This window comes from Gracilinanus agilis, chromosome 5, assembly GCF_016433145.1.
Source record: "Gracilinanus agilis isolate LMUSP501 chromosome 5, AgileGrace, whole genome shotgun sequence".
Taxonomy (NCBI): Eukaryota; Metazoa; Chordata; class Mammalia; order Didelphimorphia; family Didelphidae; genus Gracilinanus; species Gracilinanus agilis.
In genome coordinates this window covers 185,229,063-185,253,777 of record NC_058134.1, presented here as the reverse complement: position 1 = coordinate 185,253,777, position 24,715 = coordinate 185,229,063, and the positions used below count along the sequence as shown (strand labels likewise).

Sequence of the window (24,715 nt, the reverse complement as noted above, 5' to 3'; positions counted from 1 at the left end):
TAGCTGTGTTTCATCAAAACTATGAAAGTTCCTTCATATTGGAGCCAGGTTTGCATTAACCAAATGTAGTTTGTTTTTTTAAATGAGGCAACTATATGGATTAATTCAAGCACAAAGCATATATATGCAGGAAACAACAAGTAAAACTTTTTTCCTCAATCAGATGTAAAATTACTTGAGTTCTATTTTTAATTGGTTAGTATAGACTTGATCTTAGATCAAAATTAGACATAAGCAAAATAGGTGGCCAAGAGGTATGATTTAGGGATGCTACAAAGTCCTGTCTGGCTTAGAAAATTAAAAAGGCAGGGGAGCAAGCACCATGGCAAGCCAGTCAGGAAGATATTGTATCATCACTTTAAAGCAGACAACACAGATGAAGGTAATATCTTCAGAAAGACAGTTAAAATGTATAAATATTGCATGGTTCAGGAGATAAATTCCTAGTTATGGGAGCAAGATAAGAAGAATTGGAGTCTTCCTTAGCTCGTGAATATTTCTAATTTGTCACTTTGAATAGCTCAAGAAGTACAGAAAGTTTGGAAAAAAGATACAGGATTGGGGACTTTCAATATATGTTATGAGAACATAAACCTGAATAGCTGCTGAGAAAGCTTGCACAAAGGGACAAGAAAAAGGTGATTGCTGAAAGTATAGGAAGGTGATAAAAAATAAAATAGAGTATTAAAAATTAGGAAGCAAGAGAAGTTCTTAGTATGTGCTCATAGCAGATAATGTATTATACAGTCAAAATTCATTTGTATTGACTCATTTCAGAGATAAATAGACTCAGAGCTGGTAGTTACTTTAGTTAGAGGACATAGAAGACATTGAGTCTAATGTCTTTATTTCACAGAAGAGGAGACTGACTCAGAAAGGTGAAGCAATTTGCCCAACATCATCTAGTAAGTTAACGGTAGAGTTGGTACTAGAAAACCAAATCTCCTGACTTTCAATCTAAAATTCCTTTCATTATACCATATTTGTTTGATTTTGGCTTGTCATTTTGATAATTGGAAATGTATTCTGGTCAAGCCTTGTGTTGGATAAAAGGTATATATAACCCCAAAATATAAAAATAAGCTATGGATAGAAAACTCTGGGAAATGTGTTGTAAGTATAAGAGATAAGGAAGGTAGGAATGAGATACTCCTTCCTGTTTAAATAAAATTGCATTTGATGTAATAGGTAGACCCCTCTTGCACATTACTGGAAACAAATAATTTTCACCAACCATCAGAATCTCCACTCATATTGAAATCCATCATGGCATGGCTGAATTTTCCTTCTTCATTCTGTTTCACTGCTAGTTGCTGAGTCAGGCTCTCCAGTGTTGTTTTGTCCTGAAAAACAATAATGATGAGATAAATGTAGTCATGTAGAAAATTCAGAAGCAAAATAATCAGGCCATCTAGCAAATGGGAGAAATGAAAGTAAATGATCCAGGTGATTTCTCAGGGAACTTCAGGGTGTAGGAACTCTTATGGAGGTTTGGAATTTATGTTTGGTATGACTAAGGATACAAACGTTTGGCTCCTTGGATCCAAACTTCCCAAATCACAAAATGCGCATAGAAATCTCATGGAAGCAACCTGCTTTTTGACATTTCAAATGTCTGCTTCATTTCCAGCCAGACTGTTGAAGTATAGATGTGGCATTGGGCCCAAAGAGAGTCCTCCAATAGTCAGGTGACTAAATAATAGAAACATAATTCACAGTAGTGCCCTCTGTTGCCATCTCCCTAAATGCCATCTGCATTCTTCATGCAAGGGTAATGAAGATACTTAAATATTCATTGCTAATTGCTTGTCAAGTCTCTGTACATCAAATGTGAATGCCTAGTACTTGGACCACAATTTGATTTGGACTGCTAAGCCAAAATATTGAATTGGCGAATTGTTTGAGACACAAATATACAAAAATTAGATCTGTAAAGACTTCAAGTCATTTAAAAGCATGCAGATTATGATTTGCATTCATGTAGAACATGCCACTACAAGCTATCCTTTTTATTTTTTGGTAAGAAAAAATGTTAGATCTTAAATTTATTTATGTTGAACATGGCATCATATCAGATCAGGATAGTTTTTTTTTTTTTTAAAGACACTAGGACTCTGCAATGGTCAATTTAAATCTTTCTCTTATCTCTCTGTATTTATTGTTCAAAGGATGGTAGATTTCCATTATGTTTCTCAGATGCAAATTGAATCTCATTCAGTTTGGGGCAATTTTTTTTCTGATGGTTAACTCCATTTTCTAAAGAATATTTGTATAGTCTTTGCATGTGAACTGCATACTTCATACTCTATGCCTGTGCAATTAGAAAAGATACAAATGGAGGTCTCTTATGAGAAATCTCCTAAGAGAATTTATTTTACATGTAAAAGATCCAACAAAAATTCTCATTATGAATCAATTAAAGCACTTTTTTGAATCCCCAGTACACTGGTTGAGTTTTCCTCAAGAAAACTCATGACATTATAACAGTTACACAACTGATGAAGAATTTTTAAAACAATGGCAGTATATTATCCTGTTCCTCATTGATATTTATTTAGGATGTGGTAGAAATTTTTAACATTTCCAAAGAAGCCTCAGTAGTAAAATCCAAAGTAGAAAGTAGTTTAACTCAGCTTGATTGATCTAGAACTGCCAGTGAAAAAACAGATTAACCATTTCAAATTTAAAGAGTCAACTATAAAAGATTTTTTGAAATTGGTATTTTCAGCCACTTGATATGCTCAAAGTTTCTTTTGGTTGGGAGGGTTGGATAGTATTGAGTTGAGTTCAACAATACCAAGGCCACTAGCTGAACAGATGTCTTTTTGCAGTAAATGTAGCTCTTAAGATAGAAAGCAGCTATATTCAAAAGCACATTCCATCAACACGGTATGATAGTCCCTGGGTCAATGAATACTGTTCTGTGCTATCTACGGGAAACATGCTGCGTATGGATCATCTATCAGATTTTGATTTAACAGTCTATAGGGCTTTAATGTTACATATTTTCTAGAGAGTTTCCCATTCTGACGGGCAGTTTTTCAGAACGTTGAAGAAAAATAGAGGAAGTAAAAGTAGAAGAAAGAAATGTCAGGCATATACTAAGATTCTGAGCTCAGCTCTATGGGTTTTGTTCTGTCTTAACAAAGAGCTGGAATGAGCAAGTGATCAGAGGGGGAAAGTCACACTCAGTTTTTAGCAACAAGGTGACCTCTAACCTATCACTACTAAAACATGCAGTATAATGAAATAATTCAATTAGTCACTGTAAAGTGGAAGTTAAGATAATTCTCAGAGGATGTCACTGTGAAACAGTAGATGTCAAAACAGTCAGCTGTGCTTTTCTTCTGTCCCTTTGCGCTGTGACTTTAGTTAACCCTCAGGCACACAGAAAGGGAAATGGAGGGAGGAGGAGGTGGAGAACATGCCATGTGCCTTTAATTATGATACATTACAACAGCACGTGAATCTGAATGATAAGGTTGCCAGACTTCAGCAAACACTAACTGAGACTAAAGGAAGAAGACAGATATGTTTTGGTATAAGGGTGAAACAGTTTCTTAACCCAAGTGGAGAGTAATTACATAATTCCACATGAAAACTGTCACTATCTGAAAGTTAAATAAATATATATATACATATACACACATTATCTATCTATCTATCTATCTATCTATCTATCTATCTATCCATCTATCTATATTTTTTGGAGACTGAATGATATGGAAATAATTAGAAGAGAGAGCTGGCTTACAACAGCCCTGAGCTAAAAACTAGATTAAAAACAAATGATATATGAGGTGAGAGGAAAAGAAGTGAATTAATTATAATGTCACACGAAGTAGATATTTATTTATTGAAATACATATTGAAAACCAGGGCAGGCTTGATGAGGAGGCTGCAGAAGTTCACTGAGAAGGTCCCTGCTCTAGCCAAACCAGGTGCCACTGTACTTGAAATTACATCACTGTAGATTCAAACCTTTGGTCTCTTTTGACAGCTATAAATAAGGTGGAAGAAGAGGAAGCTTCTTCCAAAGACACTGATAGCCAGGGTATAATACTGAATAGTTTTGAGAAAAGCTAGCCAAGGATAGTTACAACCTAATATTATCAAGTGTGATAAGTTCAGGAAAACTAAATTTGAACTAAAATTAAAAATAAAAGACACACACATATGTATTTTTAAATAAAATAACTATCCTTTAAACAAGTTTATTATACATTCTGAAAGTATCTCCAGTGATGATGCTGGTTTCTCTGATCAGAAAACAGAACTAGTGTATCCAAATGGGGAAGAAATGTAAGCATGATTGTCTAGGGGAGTGACCATATTAGAGATGAGAGCTCTATGTTTGCTTTACTGTCTAATAAAATAAATAAAACTAGAAATGATGCTTCAACATTTGGTCCAATTGCCCCATCTCTAAAATAGATATGAATTGACATACATAAATAACATCTAGATATAGAATATACAAATATAACATATTCTATATTTGTATGACCATGCACATGCATCCATGTGTAATATCCTTTTATTATCTACATTAGACATTTCTTTTCATGTGTGTATATAAAGATTTATAGCTATTGAGTAGATATATGGAGAATTGATCTTGAAAAAAGAAACTACATAATTTCAAGATTCCATTATTATTAATTTCCATAGTCACAGTTTTTCAAATGAATACAGGAAAAGGAAAATTGCACATAGGAATTTTTACTTTCCAAAAGATGATTTTTTTAAATAAATGTTTAAAGTTTTCCCAGAAGCTCAATAATCATGGTTGTGAGTTGTCTGCTGTTTTAGTTTCCATTTCCTCTTTCCTTTTTCCTTGAGAAAACTTGCTTATGAGCCCTAGTTGATTACGTATGTGTTGTATTAAGCAATATGAGGCACTCAAAAAATAATATTATGTCCTGCTTGTCTTTCCATCCCTCTTAATTTCTTGAACATATTAACTTCTTGGTAAATGTTTAGTTTAATTTGTTTAATATGGTTTACATAAATATGAAGTGATCTGTATATTTGCGAATGCACAGAGAGAAATATTGGGTATTGTCTATCCTTAAAAGACAATGGTCCTTCTTGCTATAGTGGGTCAATTTTACCTAATGGAATTAGGTAAGCCCTTCCCAGAAAACTTGGAGGTAGTTATTGACAGGAACAAAAAAATTGCTGGTGCTGGATAGTCTAAACTACATGAGAACTGGGAGCAAGATGTATGTGTTGAAATGTGCTATATCTTTGTGCATCCCTAAGAAACACAGCCTCAAAGAGAAAAAAAAAGGTTACATGATAGCATGGAGCAAGGAAGAGGTAAAGTTAAAGAAAGATGCTTGTCCAGCAGAGAAAACCATAGTGCCAAGGAACCATGGGGGTTTTTATTCTCAGATCTGCTTCTAATTCAATGGACTTTACACTATGCCTCAGCTGCCTTCTCGCCTTGGGATTTCCTTTAGTAATTGGAATCTCCTCATCCTGGAATATTCCTTCCTTTACCATAACCCTTTTTCCATTGGCGAATTCCTTTTAGGAACTACAATTTTGGGGTGGACTGAAGCCAGCCATGTCATTCTCCCCCTGGCTGTGCTTCTCCTCCTCTAGTCAGACTTTTACTACTAGGCAGGTACCTTTTTCCCCTTTAATCCCATCTATGTGTGCTGTTTCCCTCCATTATATGATTCCTTGAGCACCAGGAAGGTCTTTCTTTTTTGCTTATAACTGTATCCTCAGCACACAGCATTGTGACTTGCATATAGTCAGTGCTTAATAATTCTTATTGCTTGCCTGATACAAAGAAATAGAAAGTATGACCAGAGGGAACCATGTGTACTGAGGGACAGGGCCATGATATGGGACACCAAAGGTACAGGAAGATGACAATGTATTCCACTGGGTACATATTGAATTTGAAAAACCCTTCCACCTCTGAACATGAACTACAATTTATTGCATCCATGACTTTGCTCACAGTGTTCTCTTTGCCTAAAATTGCCTTCCTCCATCTAATTAACTATTGAATTAATATCTATTCTTTAAAATCTAAGTCATTTAACTCTAGCAAGTCTCTGATCCTTATATTTTGCCTGCCCAAATTCCCACTGTCAACTAATTTTGAAACAATTTTAACCATCAGATCTCACAAAGGAAGTTTCTAATGATACTATTAAATAACATCAATCATTATAGTTCTTTGCTTTCTTAACCCCTTTCTAGATTATGAGCTTCATGTCTTATTTAAATTTTGTATATCTTTCAATATCTATCCCAATACTTAATGTTTGTTAAATGAATATTTTTAAAGCTAAATTTGGTGCAATGGAATGTGAGTTCTATAATAACTGATAGAAGAGGAATGACAGAAATGGCAGGAAGAAGACTCCATTGAAAAGGTAGTGTCTGAGCTAAGCTTTGTAGTGATGGTAAGGATCTGGATGGGTGGATAGGAAAAATGTGGACATTCCTGATGAGAAAAATCTTGAAAGCAAAAGTTACGTGCAGGGTGTATTTTTGGGATGAGGATGAGGTTTTGATAGAGTGAACAGTATGAATTGGGAAATACTAGGATAAATTGTTTTAGGTGATACATTTAGGAGCACCATGGAAAAAGAATAGAGATTTGTAATAGGTGCTCAATAAATATGTTGAATTGAGTTGACACAGAATAAAATAGGAACCCAATGAAAGTTCTGAGTAGGAGGGAAAAGATTTAAGGAAGCTTATTCTGATGGCTACAAGTAGGGTGATTTGGTGAGGAGACAAAATATGTCAGCTAGGGTACTCTAAGAATAATCATGTTTTGAGATGATAGAGATTTGGACTAGAGTGGTAGCAGTATGAACAGAAAGGAAAGTGATAAATGTGACATCATTGGTAAAATTAGCAGGATTTAGTAATGAATAGATATGGGGAGCAAAAAGAAATGAAAGCAGGTTTTAAGCCAATGTAGCCAGGACTACAAAGATCATTAATAAAAATGCAAAAGCCAGGAAGAACACACCATTACTATTTTCTTGTTTGTTTTGGGTTGGGAAATGGAGTTCATATATTCCATTTGGGTTGCCTCATTTTCTTAAGTCTCTCTATTCCAATTAACTCTTCATATAGCTGCCAAAGTGGTTTCCCTAAAATATGAATTTAACCATGTTACTATTCTATTTAACATGCTTTGGAAGCTTATATTAACTAGAAGATCAAATATAAAATATTTTCTTGGGAATTTGTATAATCTTCACAACTTGGCCCTTTTCTACCTTTACAATCTTCTGATATTTTATTCCACTTGCCTTGTTTTTTATAATGTATCCATGCTAGCCTCCTTGCAATTGTTCACACATGACACTTCTCCCTTCCTGACACACTTGGGCTATTTGTTCTTCATGCCTGAAATACTTGCCTTCCTCACCTCTCACTCATAGAATATCTGGCTTCATTTGGGACTCAGATCAAATGGCATCTTCTCCAAGAGGCTTTTGTGAGTCAATTCAGCTGTAAAGACTTCCTTATTAAGGTGACCTTCTGGCTACTCTCTATGTATATTTTACCTATTTAATAATGTACCTATTTAATAGATAGTCTTTCCATTAAAAATGTGAGATCCTTGAGAATGAGAACTGTTCATTTTCTTTATTATTTAAGTGAATAACACAATGCCTGGCACAAAGTAAATGCTTAGTAAAGTTTGTTGATTGTTTTAAATACTGGCAGGATCTCCAAGCAAGACCTTTAGCAAGTTGCTGGAAATCTGCTGGGAGCTCATTTTTAGGTAAGAGAGTATATAGTTAGAAATGGGAATTTTCTCTTTTTTTTCTTTCCCTACTTCCACAAATATATAAATACTTGTTGTGCCCACTTTTTGCAAAGCATTGGGTCTCCACATAATGGTGAGAGTTGAAATTGTGGTAATGATTTATTTGCACTGATAAGAAAGTCAAAGACTTCCTGTGTCAGTATTCCAAAAAGGAGGCAAAAAGAAAGATCACTCAAAGGCAGGAAACTTTCCTTACTTACATAAGACTAAATTAAACTGTGCAGCAATAAATAACTCTTCTATTACTCCCTGAAACTGTGATTCTTGTTGATAATAAGCATTCACATACATATAAATGCAAAAGGAAAAAAAAAGGTTGGTTGTGGCTCAGCTGTCATAATGGACTCTACTTAAATACCATTCACAAAGCTATAAAACTCATAAAAAGCACATGCATAAAATGTTAGAACAGAGTTAGCCCACCAAATGCAGGCTCATTCACTGTTAAACCTCTTTTAAATGTACTTTTTTTAGTAATTTCCTACTACACTAATGATAAGGGAAGAAAATCCCCCAAAAAACGTTTTTTAACCCTCCAGTTATGTGAACTGTACAGACCACCAAAGAAGATGAAAGATTATTTATAATGTCATAATGATTTATCAGATGGAATTTTGCTTTGTATCAGAGTAAGTAAAATATGAAGAAACAATGAATTTGTCCACCCACTCAACTCTTTAGTTTCAGCCTTGCTTATCTGAGATCTACATTTTCTATGGAATAACAATTTACCAAAGCAGAATCTAACAGAACAAATGAAGTGTGGAGGAGGGGAATCTTTTTTTTTTTTTTTAATCCTCACTTAGGTTTAAAATATGCACAGTTTTAAAAAAGGAAAATAAAATTCATTCAGATTGACTTAAGATTAAATAACTCCTATTAAAGAAGTTTGGGCCCCAATGAACACTGACTGAGTGTTCATTTATCTGTCAGCCCTTCCCAAGAGTTTCTGCATAATATTTGTACGGTAGAAGAGCCATTCTGTAGGAAGATCCACAACAAGAAATATTTCTTTGGGGGTTTTCTCCCATCTATTTGACCCACCTTATCAGAGTGGAGTGAGACAATCCTAAAGATCATATATTTTAAAAAGGCTTTCAAGACCTCTATGTTCTCTGCTTTCCCATAGTAATCTATAAGTCCTTGAGGATAGGGACTTTGTTTTTCCTCTTGGTATCTCTACTCTCAAAGCACATAGCCTTGCTCTTAATTAATGTCTATTGGAAAACCACTCTATATGTGCATATGTATTTTGTAGTAACATCCAATTTGCTGGCCCAGATTAGGAGTTAGCTAGGTGGCACAGTGAATAGAATACTATCTGTAGAAGCAGGAAAATCCACAGAAGATCCAGCCTTAGACACTTAAAAACTATGTGAGCCTGAGCAAGTCACTTAACCTAAATTTGCCTCAGTTTCCTCACTTATAAAATGGAGATAATAGCATCTCTGTCACAGGGTTGTTATTAGGATCCAATGAGATAATATATCTGTAAAGTGCTTAGGACAGTGACAACCATCACATAATAAATGTTATCTAAATACTTAAACTCTTCCCCAAAATCTTTTCAAGAGTAACTCTAACTGGGGCAGCTGAGTGGCTCAGTGGATAGAGAGCCAGATCTACAGATGGGAAATCCTAGGTTCAAATTTGGCCTCAAATACTTCCTAGCATGTGACCCTGGACAAATAACCCCAATTTCCTGCTGTTCTGTTCTTTTGCCTTAGAACCAATACACAGCATCGATTCTAAGATGGAAGGTAAGAATTAAAAAAAAATAAAAGAGTAACTAACTGAAAGTGGTTGATAACACATAGATCTGCCTCATTCAGTCATACTGAACAAACTGAGACCTGTTAGTTGAAAGCTCATTGTGTCTTGAGAGCAGAGCTAAGACCTTTTAAAAAGCAAACACATTTTATTACATTACTTGACTTTTTTATGTTCTTTTCACCTGCAAACCAGTAACTTATTCCAAGAATAAGATAGTATTTGGTTCAGGCTTAAATCTAGCCCATACATGCTTAGGATTACCACAGATTTTCCCTATATATTTTCAACAGGTAAAAAAATGTAAAAGTTGTTAGGAATTTCCATTGGAGAGAAGCAGATCTATGATCACTGATTTACAGGATTAGAAATTTTGGGAAAGACAGGTTGTAGACATGAATACAAAATTTTGACTCAGTTTCTGATAGGCATAGGAAAAGTGCTAGGTGAGAAATATGAAGTCTTTGAGGTCCAGAGTGTATAATTTATAAGGTTCTCTATCAAAGGAATTAATAGATAGCAGGTCATTCAAAAAGAAAGCACACAAATTACTTTTTAAATAAATGTTGCCTTTTTATTGTTTCTCTTATTTGTATCAGTTTATGGTATGTTTGGGATGGGAAAAATGTGTGGGAAAGAGAAAAAAAGTAGAAAATAAGAAAAGGCAGTTCAAATGTAGAGAAGACAAAATTGCCCACCCAGCTAGCATTTGACCAAATGACCAGAATTTTGTCATGAAAGCCCATTGCTTATATTATGTTTGGTTATTTTGGATATCTAAAGTCTTTCCCATTTCTGTGTTTCTTTGGTAATCTAAATAAATCCTATATAGACTGTCAGAAAGCAGTGAGAATTTCAGAAAATATTTTGTTAATTTCCAATTAAGACCAAGCAACCATTGGAGGAATGGGTCTAGGGGAAGAGAAGGCTGAGGTAAAGCATATTAGTTAATGTGGGAAAAGCTAGGAGTCCTGCCCTTGCTCTAAAGAATAAAGGAAAGAATTCATTACCCATAAAAGATGTCTAGTGGCTGAGAGAGTCTGTACACATATGTAAACAGAAAAATCAGAATATCACTTGTTGGCAATTGTTCCATAAACATCAGTGGACTTGGTACTAGACAGCAAACAAATTTATAGTGGTGATTTTAACCCTTCTCTTTTATATAAAATGGATGTGTGATATTGTTCGATATGTGCTTTAATTCCAGATCTTGTTGAATAAAATATATGAATAAAATATCTTTCTTAAAGATAAAAGTCTAGCACAATACTGCAAATTTTTTTCCAAATTTCTTTTGTTTGTTGTTCAGTCATGTCTGACCTTTTGTGACCCCATTTTGGCTTTTCTTGGCAAAGACACTGAAGGGTTTTGCTATTTCCATCTCCAGATCATTTTACAGATGAGGAAACTGGGAGAAAGTAGGTTAAGTGACTTGCCTGAGGTAACACAACTAGTGGCTGAGGGCAGATTTTGAACTCAGAAAGATGAATTTTCCTGATGCCAAGCTTGGAACTCTACCCACTGTGCCACTTAGCTGCCTCAGTCAGAAATGCTACAGGCATGGCAAGATTGCAGCAAATTCTTGATTATCCATGGTCATGTGAGATAATCCACTTATAGTCAGTCATAATTATAATGTATCACAATAATAAATCAAAGTCTTCATTTGAGTCAAGAGTTCAGGCACCAAATGCCCTTTTACCAAAGCTTTACATTCACTACTGACTAGAAGAGTAGAAAGAGAAGTAAAAGCAAATATTTGGGAAAGAGCAAAAAATAAACTAGTATTTATCCTTAATGTAACTGTAACTTGAATGAAATTATTTTGGATAAGAAAGCTGTATAGATCTGTAATCAAGGAGACAGTTGACTCATGTCAGATTACACAAATAGTCAGCTATCCATTCTTAGGTCTACTTTCTGTCTAGTTTAGATGTCTTATAAGTGTAAGGCATTGCACTAAGCTTTGGGAAATCTCAAGAAAAAATGACATATATAGTCATTTCCCTCAATGAGTTTTCAGTCTTACATGGAAGATTAAACCTAATGCCCCTAAAACTACAAGGTGAGGTTCTATCAGATGGAGAAAAAGTCTCATGGAGAAGGGGATGGCTTGAAGGAAGGGAGGTATTGCAAAAGAGAAATAACAGGACTAGAGGCCCTTCTGAGTACATGGTACAACATGCACAAATCTCTATTCTTATTTGTAAGAGAATACAAGTTACTCAATTCATAAAAGACAATATTTTTAGATAAAAATGTAAAATGCAACTTTTTTTCTAATAACTGCCCCGAAATCACTATTGATCAAATAGATTTATGAAGCTAAATATAGAGTAAATATTAGAAAAATAAAAAAATTAAGATTTGCAAAATGCTTTTACAAATATTTCATTCTATTCTCATAGTAAACTCTGAAAGATAAGTGCTTTTTAATTTTTATTTCCATTTTTAATTAAATTATTCTAATTAAGTTTAGTTATTATTCACATTTTACAGATGGGGAAACTGAAGCATGAGAGTAGCTTAAATAGCTTATCCAGGGCTAAAAAGCTAGCAAATATCTAGCTTTGTATATGAATTCAGATCTTCGGGATTTCAAGTCTAGCCATTCTGCTGACTGGTTTTGATGGAAGTTTCCTTTAAATCAGAGGAAATGATACAGAGGATGAGAAGGCCATAAATCTTGTGGGGAACGTTTTCCTCATTTCAATCATCTTTAGGCCTGTTCAAATCTATTGCAAAAGGAAATTTGGCATGTCCCATGTGTCTTGTTTTATTGGACAATCCCGAACAAACCTCCCTACTAGAACGATGTAAAGAACACAAGACTCTCTGTTTGAAAACATGCACAGCTTTTCCAGGCTTGGAAATTAAACCATAAAAAGTTTACTAAAAAAACATACACACGCACACACATGCGCGCGCGCGCACACACACACACACACACAAAAACACCTTTAAAAAGCTCTACAAAAAGCTCACACCATAAATGCTCCCCACCAAGCGTGGGCACTTGCTAGCTGCAAGTAGTGGCACGGTGACAAATGTAGCAAAACAGAAAGCAGGCTATACTAAGAGAAAGAAAAAGTCTTCTACTGGCCATCTGTGAAAATAAGGCATGTAGCCATTAAATGCAGAGGCTGTAAATATACACAAACTCCATGAAGCAAATGGCAAAAAAGGACTAAACTTAAAGCTCAAACAATTCAAAATGTTTAATGTATAGTTAGCACTGCTGGATGAAAACAGCTCTGATCTTTGCTGTCTGCAAACTCGGCATGTATTTCAATTAAATACAAAAAAAAAGAATAAAAGAGAAAAGGAAAAGGAAAGAAAAGCAAAAAGAAAGGAAAAAAAGAAAAGAAGAGAAAAAAAGGAAAGCTAAAAGCTACCTGGAACAAGAGGATAGAATCCGTCTATACTTGCTTTCTGGAAACAAACAGCCCCTTTAACTTGCAAAATCCCATCGAGAACATGGACTGGAATTATTGAAAAGGCTGACACATAGAGTGACGGATGTGTGATGACATAATACCTATTTGCTTTTTTTGTCCTGGGCTTTGAAAACTGGCTGCTCTCTGCTGATAATATTCACTAAGGGGCTTTCCCCTCCTCCCCTGTCCCACAAGAAGTGTTCCCCAGCTTAGACACTCAGCTGAACAGAATTAAGGTTTTATGAATGAAAAACAAAAGAAAAGAAAACCTACGGATCAAATGCCAACTATTGTGTAAAAGGCTGATCTGAATTGTCTAATAATCAATTGTCTTGAAAACATCCCATTTTCATACTGCATTATAATTCTTCAAAGATGAGAGGTACCAGTACTCAAAAGGTAAAATTCTGCTTTTAGTATATCTTCTGTTCCAAAAACAGGGATTAGATACCACAATTAGTCATATAAGTAAATAAAATCATACATGTGCATGTATAATTTTGGAAGGAAAATATTTATCACTAACCCTATTGAAATTTTTCTAGGCCAGTTTTGATAACATTTTAGAGGGGGAACAATTTAACTTCTGTAAAACAATTTTACATAAAGCTCTAGCCAAATACCACAATGACCTCACTTCTGCAAGCTGAAAGACTGACATTTTAGTCCCACCCTCCCTCATTTCCCTGTTCAAGATCTGCTTATTCAACCTTTAAAGCATAATTTAATCACAGATCCATTTTAACTAAAAGAATCACCCACCCAAAATAAACAAATTAACATTCACAATATCCTTCACCAAATTCAGCAATTTCAACTTCCACATGTGACTATTCCAAAACAAAACTTAAATTCTTGAATTCTTAATATCTGCAAGGAAAAGCATGGGTATGAATTCTGTAGCTGGGCTAGATATATTGCTTCTGATTTTGAAGAGTTAATGCAGCTAGTCCAATCCATCAGGAGACCAGTGAAACATTAAGAAGGAATGACTGATGTAAAATTATTATAGAGATGCCACCCAGTACACTCACTGCCATTTGTAACTAATACTGGAAGAGACACACTTTTTTCCATTATTGAACATCCGCATTAAATCAACAGTGGAGTCGCAGGTGACAGAAGATAGAAGGTAGTGCTGGGAAAGAAGAAACTCAGAATTTCATTAAAAAAAGAACTTAATAAAATAAAATACAGCTCATAGTTTAGCACACAGTCTCTGTCAAAACTTCTTAAGAACACTGTTGGGGGAGGCTCCCAATAGAGGAATGGATGTTCATTCACCAAATTGTCATTTGTCTCTATGTATAATTTCTACTAATTTTTGAAAAGTGATGGCACATTATATAGAACATTAAAGTGAATTAGAGAACTTTTACACAGATATTTCTATGTAAAGTCATGGATTCGTGAGTCCATTGTGTCTGTGCTTATTGAATAAGTATATAAATTGATAAGAATTATATATGTCAAAATATGCAATCACAATTTTGTTGCAATAATGAAAAAATTAAAAACTAATCTTAGCAGATATGGACATTTATAAAAATGAGTTTGCATATAGATACTTTCATGATATAATTTGTTAATACTAATTAATATTCTATGATTTACAAATTTATAATTTTATTATGTAATCATAATGTAAAAAGAAGTACAAGCACTTGAATATTTAGAGGTATAAAGATATTTAATACTTATGAAAATTCTTCTAAAATTGGTTAGAAGGAGACCTGCCTGAGATGGTCACATTTGGAGGAAGAAATAGAAACAGCACTCTGAAAGTCTCTTATCTCTGTGACCAGAGTATGTTCTGGGCTCTGTACCCACTGAGGAGTTTGGAAATCTATAAAAGATCAGATGTGTATGTGCATACATTCATGATTGATCTGCATCGATGAATTAATTTTACAAGTATAAGATGGGTGAGATATGGTTACATACAGCAGTTGCTCTGAATGAGCAGCAAGCTCCATTTGGGCTGCCCTGAAAGGGGCATTGTTTTCAGGAATAAAAAGGTGATAGCCCCACCATACTCTGTCCCTGTCAGACCTCATCTGGAGTACTGTGTTCAGTTCCAGGCACCATAATTTTAAAACTCTGTTAAACTGAAGAGTGTCTAGGAATTCAACTTGAATCCTTCTCATAGGAGAATCTGTTGAAGAAAACAGGCATGTTTGACCCAGAGAAGAGAAGAATTGGGGGTAGGTGGGGACATGATAACTGTCTTCAAGTAGCTGAACGCTTGTCAGGTAGGGAAGGACTGGACATTTTCTGTTTGGCACCAAAGGGCCAAACCAGGAGCAAAATGGGTTACAGAGAATTAAGTTCAAGCTTGATGCCAGGAAGAGTTTCCTATTGACTAGAGCTATTCACAAGTTAAACGGTGTTCGGTTCCCCTTCGTGGAAAGTCTGAAAGCAAAGGCTGTACAAGCACTTCTCACGTATGTTATAATAGAGATTCCTTTTGTGTGTGGGTTAGACTAGGTGGACATTGAGGCCCCTTACAACTCCTGTTATGTAGCTACTTGCACAATGAAACCTATGTCATGTGGATTTTAAATGTTGTGGGGCAGTATTTTTCTTCTCAGTAGAACAATTAAATGAAAGCTTACTTTTTTCTCCCCCTACCTGAAGTGCTTGCTTATTCTCTCTGGATTCAAATCAGCCATCTCAGAGCAATGTGATAAAAGGTAACAATATTTGAATGCACAATCAAGCTATAATTAACTATAGATGACAATTATAAATTAGACTGAATCCCAGAGTTTCTAAGAAATTTGATATACACAGTTCTTGGGGATGTTGAAATGCTTCCTAGAAAAGTAAAAGGATAAAGAATCATTGAATCCACAATTAAAATGTAGTTTTGTAAAAATGAATTTCACTGTGTATTTTGGTCTATATCATTGAAAAGCATGGCTGACTGCACTCATACCTTTGATTATGTTTGTTCAGCCCAATTACTACTTTTGGGACTAAACTGTCTTAACTGGGACAACATGGTTATGAAATAAAGCATTTGTAATGTGTTCATCTTGGTGGTTTAATCTTTGTTTTCTTATTAACTTTGCCATTTCTGAGTAACGGAACAAAGCACTGCCTTTCCTCATCTACTAGTATTATTACAATGAAAAACCTCATTTTGTTTTCCCAGATATGCAGACTTTGAAAGCCTTATCCAGCTAGCAAGATCATGAGACACAACTGAGTACATGCGACCTGGTAGCTGAGTATATTTGAAACTAGAGGGAACAAGCAAATGTATTCCCTACATTATCTGTGCTAATGATATGGCTAATATAGTATGGTGAAAATTCATAAATTATTTATATTTTAACATGGATATGTCTGATGTTCTGGGAATTCAGCAGAACAGTGAAAAAAGCTATACACAATCTAGCTCCCAATTCTATCTCCTCTTTATGATTAACCTGTTTTCCATTTGAGGTTGGAAACACCCAGATCAATCACCTTTTATACTCTACCCTGAGATGAACTTATTTTTCCTCCCTCTTAGTAGTTGTCTGGGTTTATATCAGCACTTTTCTTAGGTTGGAGAAATTAATCTTTTTGGTTTAAAAAGTCATAGGTCGTCTTCAAAAGATAGATTCCACAGGAAAGGAAAATTAAACAAGTAACACTGAACAGAGGTAGCTTCATAGTGAATTGTGGACCAGAAAGATCTGGGTTCAAGTTCTGCAGCTCACACATGATAATAATAAATGTGTGAAAAATAAGCTATTTGACAATGGGTCAATAAGACATTTAACCTTCCAGTGATCCAACCAACTCTCTAAAATCCTAAAATTACAAATTGCTAGTCTGCTTTGGGGGAAGGTTTGTCTTTAGTTGGATTTACCTATGCTAAAAAAATCATGGGGGCAGTTAGACTGAAAGCCAGACCTAGAGATGGGAGCTCAAATCTGTCCTCAGACACTTCCTAGCTGTGTGACCCTGGGCAAGTCACTAGACTCCCTTTGCCTACTCTTACCACTCTTCTGCCTTAAGACCAATACACAGTGTTGATTCCAAGACAGAAGCTCTAAGAATTTACAAAAGAATCACAAGTCTAGGCTCCTTATTTCTCTGGTTCTCCATATTCCCTTCGCCCTACCCCCCCAAGAAAGGGAATGATTTTTATTCATCACTTATTTTGCTTAATTTAGTAGATAATATTAAATCAAGATTTCCCAGAGCTAAACCCCTCATGTTCACAATCTGGCTAAGGATTCAGGTAACTGACTATTAAAAAGGAAGAACTGAGGAAGAGACCTCACCATATGATTCACAGCCTGCATGTTGGTGTTTCTATGTATGGAAGTGTTAGCACACTAACCTACTTCTCTCTCCCTAGAAAGATAGCTCTTCTGCTATGATTAGTAAGATGGGCATTCTCTATTAAACTCCCTCGTGTGCATGTGCACACATGGACCTGGACACAGAATTCCAAACATTTTTTAAATATCTGAAAAGTCTCAATGATAATTTTGATCACTAAAACCTAGTAAATTAAAAAATTACGTCTTATTCTCCAGGATGAGCTAGGAACAGACGGATAACTGAGGGCTATAGAAAGAGAACTTAGGGACAGCATGAAGAAAAGTGACAGAAGCTTCTTCCAGGGTAAGAGCATCAGTACCTCCAGTGCTAATCAAAACTACTGAGGACTGGGCAGCTGGGTAGCTCAGTGGAGTGAGAGTCAGGCCTAGAGATGGGAGGTCCTAGGTTCAAATCCGGCCTCAGCCACTTCCCCGCTGTGTGACCCTGGGCAAGTCACTTGACCCCCATTGCCCACCCTTACCAATCTTCCACCTATGAGACAATACAGCCAAGTACAAGGGTTAAAAACAAAACAAAACAAACAAAAAAAAAACTACTGAGGACAGAAATGAGGGATAAGCCAAAGAAACCTGAACTCAGAACATTTCTTAAAATACAATATAATTAAATTTTTTTCCAATGCTTACCTTCGTTCTCAGAATCAATACCATGTACTGGTTCCAAGGCAGAAGAGTGGGAAGGGCTAGGCAATGGGGGTTAAGTGACTTGCCCAGGGTCACCCAGCTAGGAAGTGTCTGAGACCAGATGAGGACCTCCTGGTCTCTAGGACTTCCTCTCCATCCACTCCACCACCTAGCTGCTCCTCACCAAGAGATGTGAGGATGGAAACATGCTTAAGAATGCAGTCCTGAATCAGCTAATAAGATTTTTGGCAGACAGACTGAAAAGGATTTCTTTAAACTGGTTTTTTGGACAAAAGAGGAAGAGAAAGTCCCATTGGATAGCTTTTTACAATAAGGTGCTAATCGGAGGTGGGGGGGGGAATAAACTATTATTTTAGATGGGGTTAGAGGGAAAGAAAAAGAAATGAGTTTACCCCCATAATGGGCAAGTAACAGAATAAAATGAATGCAGATGGTTCCACTCCTGTTACTTAATCAAAAGGCTGTGCAAAGTCACTGGAGCCGGCATAAAGTCATGTGTTAGAACAACAGCTGATTTGTATTAAAGAAGATTAACTTGCAGTGCCATGGTGGAGGGCCCAGGATTATTTTATGTACTTCCATTGCCTTACAAGCCGTCAACACAATTACTGCCCTCCGATGTGAATGACTGATCTGTAACCACAGTTAAACAGCATGTTGCTTAGGGGCCTAGGCGCTTCACGAAGATGAATTTCCATACCATCAAAGTGCTTTTAATGGGCTCCCCATCCAACCACAAGGCCTGCTTTGCAAGTATATAGAACTCAGGATGAAGGCTTCCTGTCCAAAAAGATTTGGTCGGTTGTCACTTGACAATTCCCAGCCAGCACAGGGGAGGAGAAGGGGGAGATAGGTAGAGTTGTCTCTGCTTTGGAGGATTAAAAAAAAAAAAAAAGGGTACAGATGCTTTGTGAATGCAACCAACTGCTGTATCCACAGCTGAATTCAATGCGCTTAACAAATAACGGCAATTTAGCTATGCTTGCGAGGAATAGCTTGAGTCACTTTGCATTAGCATCTGGCTGAGTGTTAAACTCATTTCTACATGGGGAGCAGAGAAAAGGAATTTCTGCTCAAGCATCCTTTCAAGAATGTTTAAATATTTGAATATAAATTCCTTTATGCTTGTGATCATTTCTTCTTATAGCTGACACTTTCCTTTCCCCCCGCTTCCCTTCTGATAGTCTCCTCCGTGATACAGCCTAAAGTCCTGGTGCCATCCCTCCTTATGTTTTAGGGGGTGCCACACAGCGAGGTGGACAGTGTGACCCCTGCTTTGGTCTCTTCTCTGAGGGGTGAATACACTTCTACATCCTTGACACCCATGGTAGAATTGGTGGGGGGAAAAATACATTAGTGACAGAATCACACATACATTTCATATTCTTTAATGCAGTCTGCTGGCTTCTCAGAGCTTATTGATCAAACTCCATATAAAACCTAGGGAAACTGGAAAGCTATCCAAATTAGCAATCTGCTCATTCTGGACAATATTGTTTGACTCATAAGCTTCCCATGATGATTAACTTTCAAGTTAGTGCTAAGTAGCTGATCATTTTTTACTCTTATTTTTACTTGGTCTACTATCTACCCATATGATAGTAGGATTCTAGACTTTTAAAAAATGCCAATTTAATGTGAGTCTAATAATCTCACACATATGATAGTGAGATTCTAGACTTTTGAAAAAATGCCAATTTAAAGTGAGTCCAATAATTCTACCCATATGATAAGTGGGATTCTAGACTTAAAAAAATGCCAATTTAAAGTGAGTCCAATAATTCCACCCAAATGATAGTGGGATTCTAGACTTTAAAAAAAAATGCCAATTTAATGTGAGTCCAATAATTCCATCCAAATGATAGTAGGATTCTAGACTTAAAAAAATGCCAATTTAATGTGAGTCCAATAATTCCACCCAAATGATAGTGGGATTCTAGACTTTTTTAAAAATGCCATTTAATGAAAATCCAAAAATTCCAGACATATACCATTTAGAATGTTCTGGAGCAATATCTTATGGTATTACTCCTGAAGAAAAGCAACACTCCCTAGACAATGGCTTTATTAACAACATAAAACTAATTCAGAGTTATAGAATATTGGATTTGACAACTCTACTTTTGAAGTTCTAAAAAAACTGCATGGTGTTTTTGTAAATGATTATGTCTCCCAGTTTGCTACTCCTCTAACATAACTTGAGAGGCCTCTACAATAGAAATATAACATCATATATGACAACCTCACAAGCCTAGAAGATGAGCTTGAATATCATCAGCTCATAGCTTATGCTACTTAAAGAAGCTTCAGCAGTTTCAAATCCAGCTCATCGCACAAACCATGTGAGCATTTCCATAAAGTAGCGTTTTTAACACAGGCCCACATATTTCAAAGACAATCTAATTTTACTGTAATTCATATTGACACATGAAACAGAGAATTAGTTGTCATCGATTGTCAAGCATCTAGTGAAGGATTTAAGTCTAATTTAATTCTTAACTGAGTCGTGGTGAATTTTATTTCGGTGGGTAAAGGGCGGGAGCATAGGTTCCATAAAGATGGAGGGAAAGGAAGTATAAAATTTTATTATGAAGAAAGTGAGCTTATAAAAAGATGCTAAGGAAAAAAAAACCTCTAAACATGTGTGTATAAATATATATAGATGTCATATTCATGTAATATATTAGTTTAGGAACTAACCTTTTCTGTTCTGCAGTTACTGAGCCCCAGACTATTCACAACAGCCACCTTCCCATCAAGCACCTGTTGTTCCCGCCGAAGTTGCTCCTTCATCTGTCGAGCTTCTTGGATTGCCTTGGTAACAGCATCATGGTCATTTAAATAACCTGACATGATAGAAGAAAGTGTATCATTTTATTCAGTTAGGAATAAAATCATTTACTCTGTAAAAAACAAACAAACTCCTTATTTTCTTTTTAAGCATTTAATTAAATGAAAGAGACAGTGACAATATCACAGACAGGAATAATGGTAATGATGACAAAACATCTGAATGAAACTAGAAAAAAAAATCAGTTGTTTTTTAAAAGGTTGTTTCTAAATATCTAGAAACTTGGCATAAAAAAAAACACCACAACAGATTTTGAACTGCATTTTTATCTGAATGTTTGACATAGCCTTTGCTTTGCAATTAAACTTTTCTAATGAAATTGACAGTTGGATAAGAACCCTAGGAAACACGCACTGATAACCCTCCAATACCTGATTTAATTTCAACATTCGCTTAATATTAGACAGACAACTTGTAGCTTTTGGACAGCAGGACTGAATTTTCTAGGGACAGAGAGAATAGATCTTGAACCCATTGAAAAAAGGTCATTTCTCCCCTAAACCCAGATATATTAAAATAAACCACAGGTGGCAAGTGGTTTGTTGTAGATATAAAACTCATAATGGTTGAGATAATAAATCTCATGCTATGAATGTTACCAAGTGATTGTCATTAAGTGTTTAGTAAGAAATTGTGGCTATCATAACTATGTTACATTTAATTCATGCTGCTAATAAAAGGTCAGATGTCTAATTTGAGGTTGCCGCTCCACAGTCTAAAATTTAGACAATATATTGCTAAATTATTTCTTTTAAAATATAGACATCAGAAGCACATCTACTAATACTACTTAATTTAAAATGTGACACTTTGTCATCTTTTTCTTTAGTGTAGATTATACTTATTATAATCTGCAAGTGATTCATAGGATAGAATGCTGATAGGAGACTTTAAGTCCTTGCCTATTTTTCAGATATTCTAAGGGAAGCTAATATCTATCATCCCTCTCTCTCTATCTTTTAACTAGGGCATAAAAATGGCATAAAATGAATCTATAATATGAAATTGCCCAGAAAAGGGACTTGTTTGTGACATGAGGCTAAATCTAACCAGATCCATTGGTGAATTGTGACAGATGGAGGGACTGTGAGACAGAAGGCAGGCACTAATCACACATAAAATGACCGGCTTGCCTCAACATGTTCCATGGATTCCAGCAAACTTTACACCCTAATCCATTTTTAGAACAAAAAACATCTGGGCCATAAATCCTCTAATCTGCCAAAACACGCTATTAAATCCCATGATTTGTTGAAAAACACTAAGATTAAAGAAAGGAAATATAAAATGGCTAACTGCCGTGTTAGGAAAGTGTTATTAATACTCTTTCTTTGTCTCAATTATGAATGTTCTGTTCCTAAAGAGCCTCATCTAATCATGTCAGATTACAATACACATCCTCGTGCTGCTAGAGACTCTTCTATCTGATCTGCTGATTGCCAAAAAATGCAGAATATTATCTTACTGCTTAAAACATTTCTATTGAAGAAACTGATGTCAGATTAGTTCAGTGCTTCACTGCTAGAAGGTTTCTAAATGATCTCTGTTTTTTATTATGCACAGACTGGACTTGGTGTTCTGATCTCCCTTAAGGGTTGAAAGAAAAGTTTCAGATAGGGGGGTGGGAAAAAGGGCTAGAGGGTCTAATAAGTATCCTGCTGAAAAAACGGACAGTATTTCTGGAAATAATTTGATCCCTACTCCTCATAATTAGAAAATGGACTGGTAACAACACTTGAAATAGGATTTTAAAAACAACCTTTACATTTTAATCTACTATTAAAAGACAGTTGGGTTTAATATTTTATTGCTCATAACATCTTTTTTCAATCTTTTCTAACAGCCTAAATCCCATTTCCTTAAACATACAACTAGGCAATATCATTGAAAAAAACAACAATACTATAGCTCATAAAAGTCAGTGATGGTCTTAGAAAACATTTCATGTAATAAGTTCTAAGAAGTTTTGCTCCATAATTTCACCTATTAACCTGAGTTTGCCTACCAACATGAAAGAATGCTATTCTGTGGACTATTTGGTTTCTACAGAATACAAATAAACTTGAAAAGGTTTGGCACAAAGCAGTGAATAAAAGCATGAACTCCTTATGTTTTTCAGTGGCTGCCAAGATGCTAGTGTGCAAGAAAAATGATTAATATAGATGCAAAGAGAATTTAGATTATTATGGAGGGGGTGAACTATTGACAGAAAGTGGAACTCAACTGAATAAAATGCAATCTGAAATATATATGCATATATATTTCTAATTTGGTGGGTGAAAGAGGAAAAAATAAGTTTTCAGTTTAAAATAAACAGTTGGGTTTGGAGACACAGATTTTAATTAATATGCTATATGAAACCCTGACATTCATGACTTCTTGTGTTAAATTGGATATATTGGACAGCTGAATCAAAACAAGACTTTATTCAAGTTCTTAAGTTTGTTATATTTTTTCCTGTTATTATCATATTTCTGAGCTGAAGTAATATATATGCTTTTTAAAGAACTTATTGACTGGGGGCAGCTTGGTAGCAGTGTAGAACACCAGGTCTGGCCTCAAGAAGACCTGGGTTCAAGTCTGGCTTCAGACACTTCCTAGTTGCATGAACCTGGGCAAGTCACTTAATATCAGTTGTCTAGCTCTTCCTGCTCTTCTGCCTTAAAACTGATACTAAGACAGAAGATAAAGATCAAAACAAACCACAATGCTTATTGATCAATTATTTAGTTATATTTTCTTAATATATATGTACTTATCATATACACTCATTTTTACCCCAAAGGCTCCATTTACATAACCAGTATTGCAGTAAATGTATATATTAGGATCCCTGGAAGGGTAATCATATATCAATAATAATAATCAATAATTTTACTCTCCATTGGCTACTGAGGTTGGTTGCCTATTACTACATGCAAGAGACAGATTCAGATATTGCAAATGATTTGCAATAAATATTAATTTCCACAAAATTTTCACAAACTACTGTGATAGTAATCTAAAAGCCATGTACCCAAATACACAAATCCTATTTAAATTACTGAAACCTTTTTGTACAAGTGAAAAATTTTGCTGAATTCTTTCCCACATTCCATTCCATATCTTATGTCAAATTGTGAAAAAATGAGATACATCAGTTCTCAGTTAATCATCCTCCCCCCTCCCCCATTTTACATCAATATATTTGGTTTGTTTTAAAACTTTTTTATAAGCACCAAATTATTGGACTGCAAATAAAAGTTTTTAATCACATTGAAGTGGGCAGTTGAGAGAATGCTGGACCTAGAGTCAGAAAAACTCATCTTCCTGAGCTCAAATTTGACCTCAGACACTCTTAGCTGGGTGACCCTGGGCAAGTCACTTAACCTTATTTGCCTCAGTTGTCTCATCTGTAAAATGAGCTGGAGAAGAAAATGGCAAACCACTCCAAGTGGTTCTTTGCCAAGAAAACCCCAAGTGGGGTCACAAAGAGTTAGATATGATTAAAAAGACAGAACATCTCTTCATAGGATCATGGATTTAAAGTTGAGAATAAACCAGTGATGGGCAAACTTTTTAAAGCAGGAGCCAAAGGAAAGGAAATGCTCATCTGTCAGTCTATTTCTAAGGCAACTCTATTGAAGTTTCATTGTATTGTATCCTACTCATTGTATTCTTCAGATTAGAAATAATGTCGCAGGGCTGGATAGAACATTTCAGGGGGCCACATCTGGCCCGCGGGCCATAGTTCGCCCATCACTACAGTAGACCAATCCTCCAGTTTTACAAGTGATAAACCTAAAGCACAGTGGAAGTTAACTTTTCCAGAGAAATAGCTAGTAAGTATTTGGGGCAGAATTTGAACTCA

The 24,715-nt window shown here is 35.5% G+C and overlaps 1 protein-coding gene across 1 annotated transcript in view; it reads right to left on the bottom strand.

The window, feature by feature from the left end:
* The window catches only part of SOX5 (SRY-box transcription factor 5), a 482,736-nt gene that overhangs the window by 18,354 nt on the left and 439,667 nt on the right, over positions 1-24,715 (bottom strand). The window contains exons 11-12 of the mRNA XM_044679066.1: positions 20,715-20,860; positions 1,235-1,343 (exon numbers count right to left, since the gene is read on the bottom strand). Of these exons, the coding sequence (XP_044535001.1) occupies positions 1,235-1,343; positions 20,715-20,860 (255 nt within the window). The remainder of the gene's footprint in view (positions 1-1,234; positions 1,344-20,714; positions 20,861-24,715) is intronic.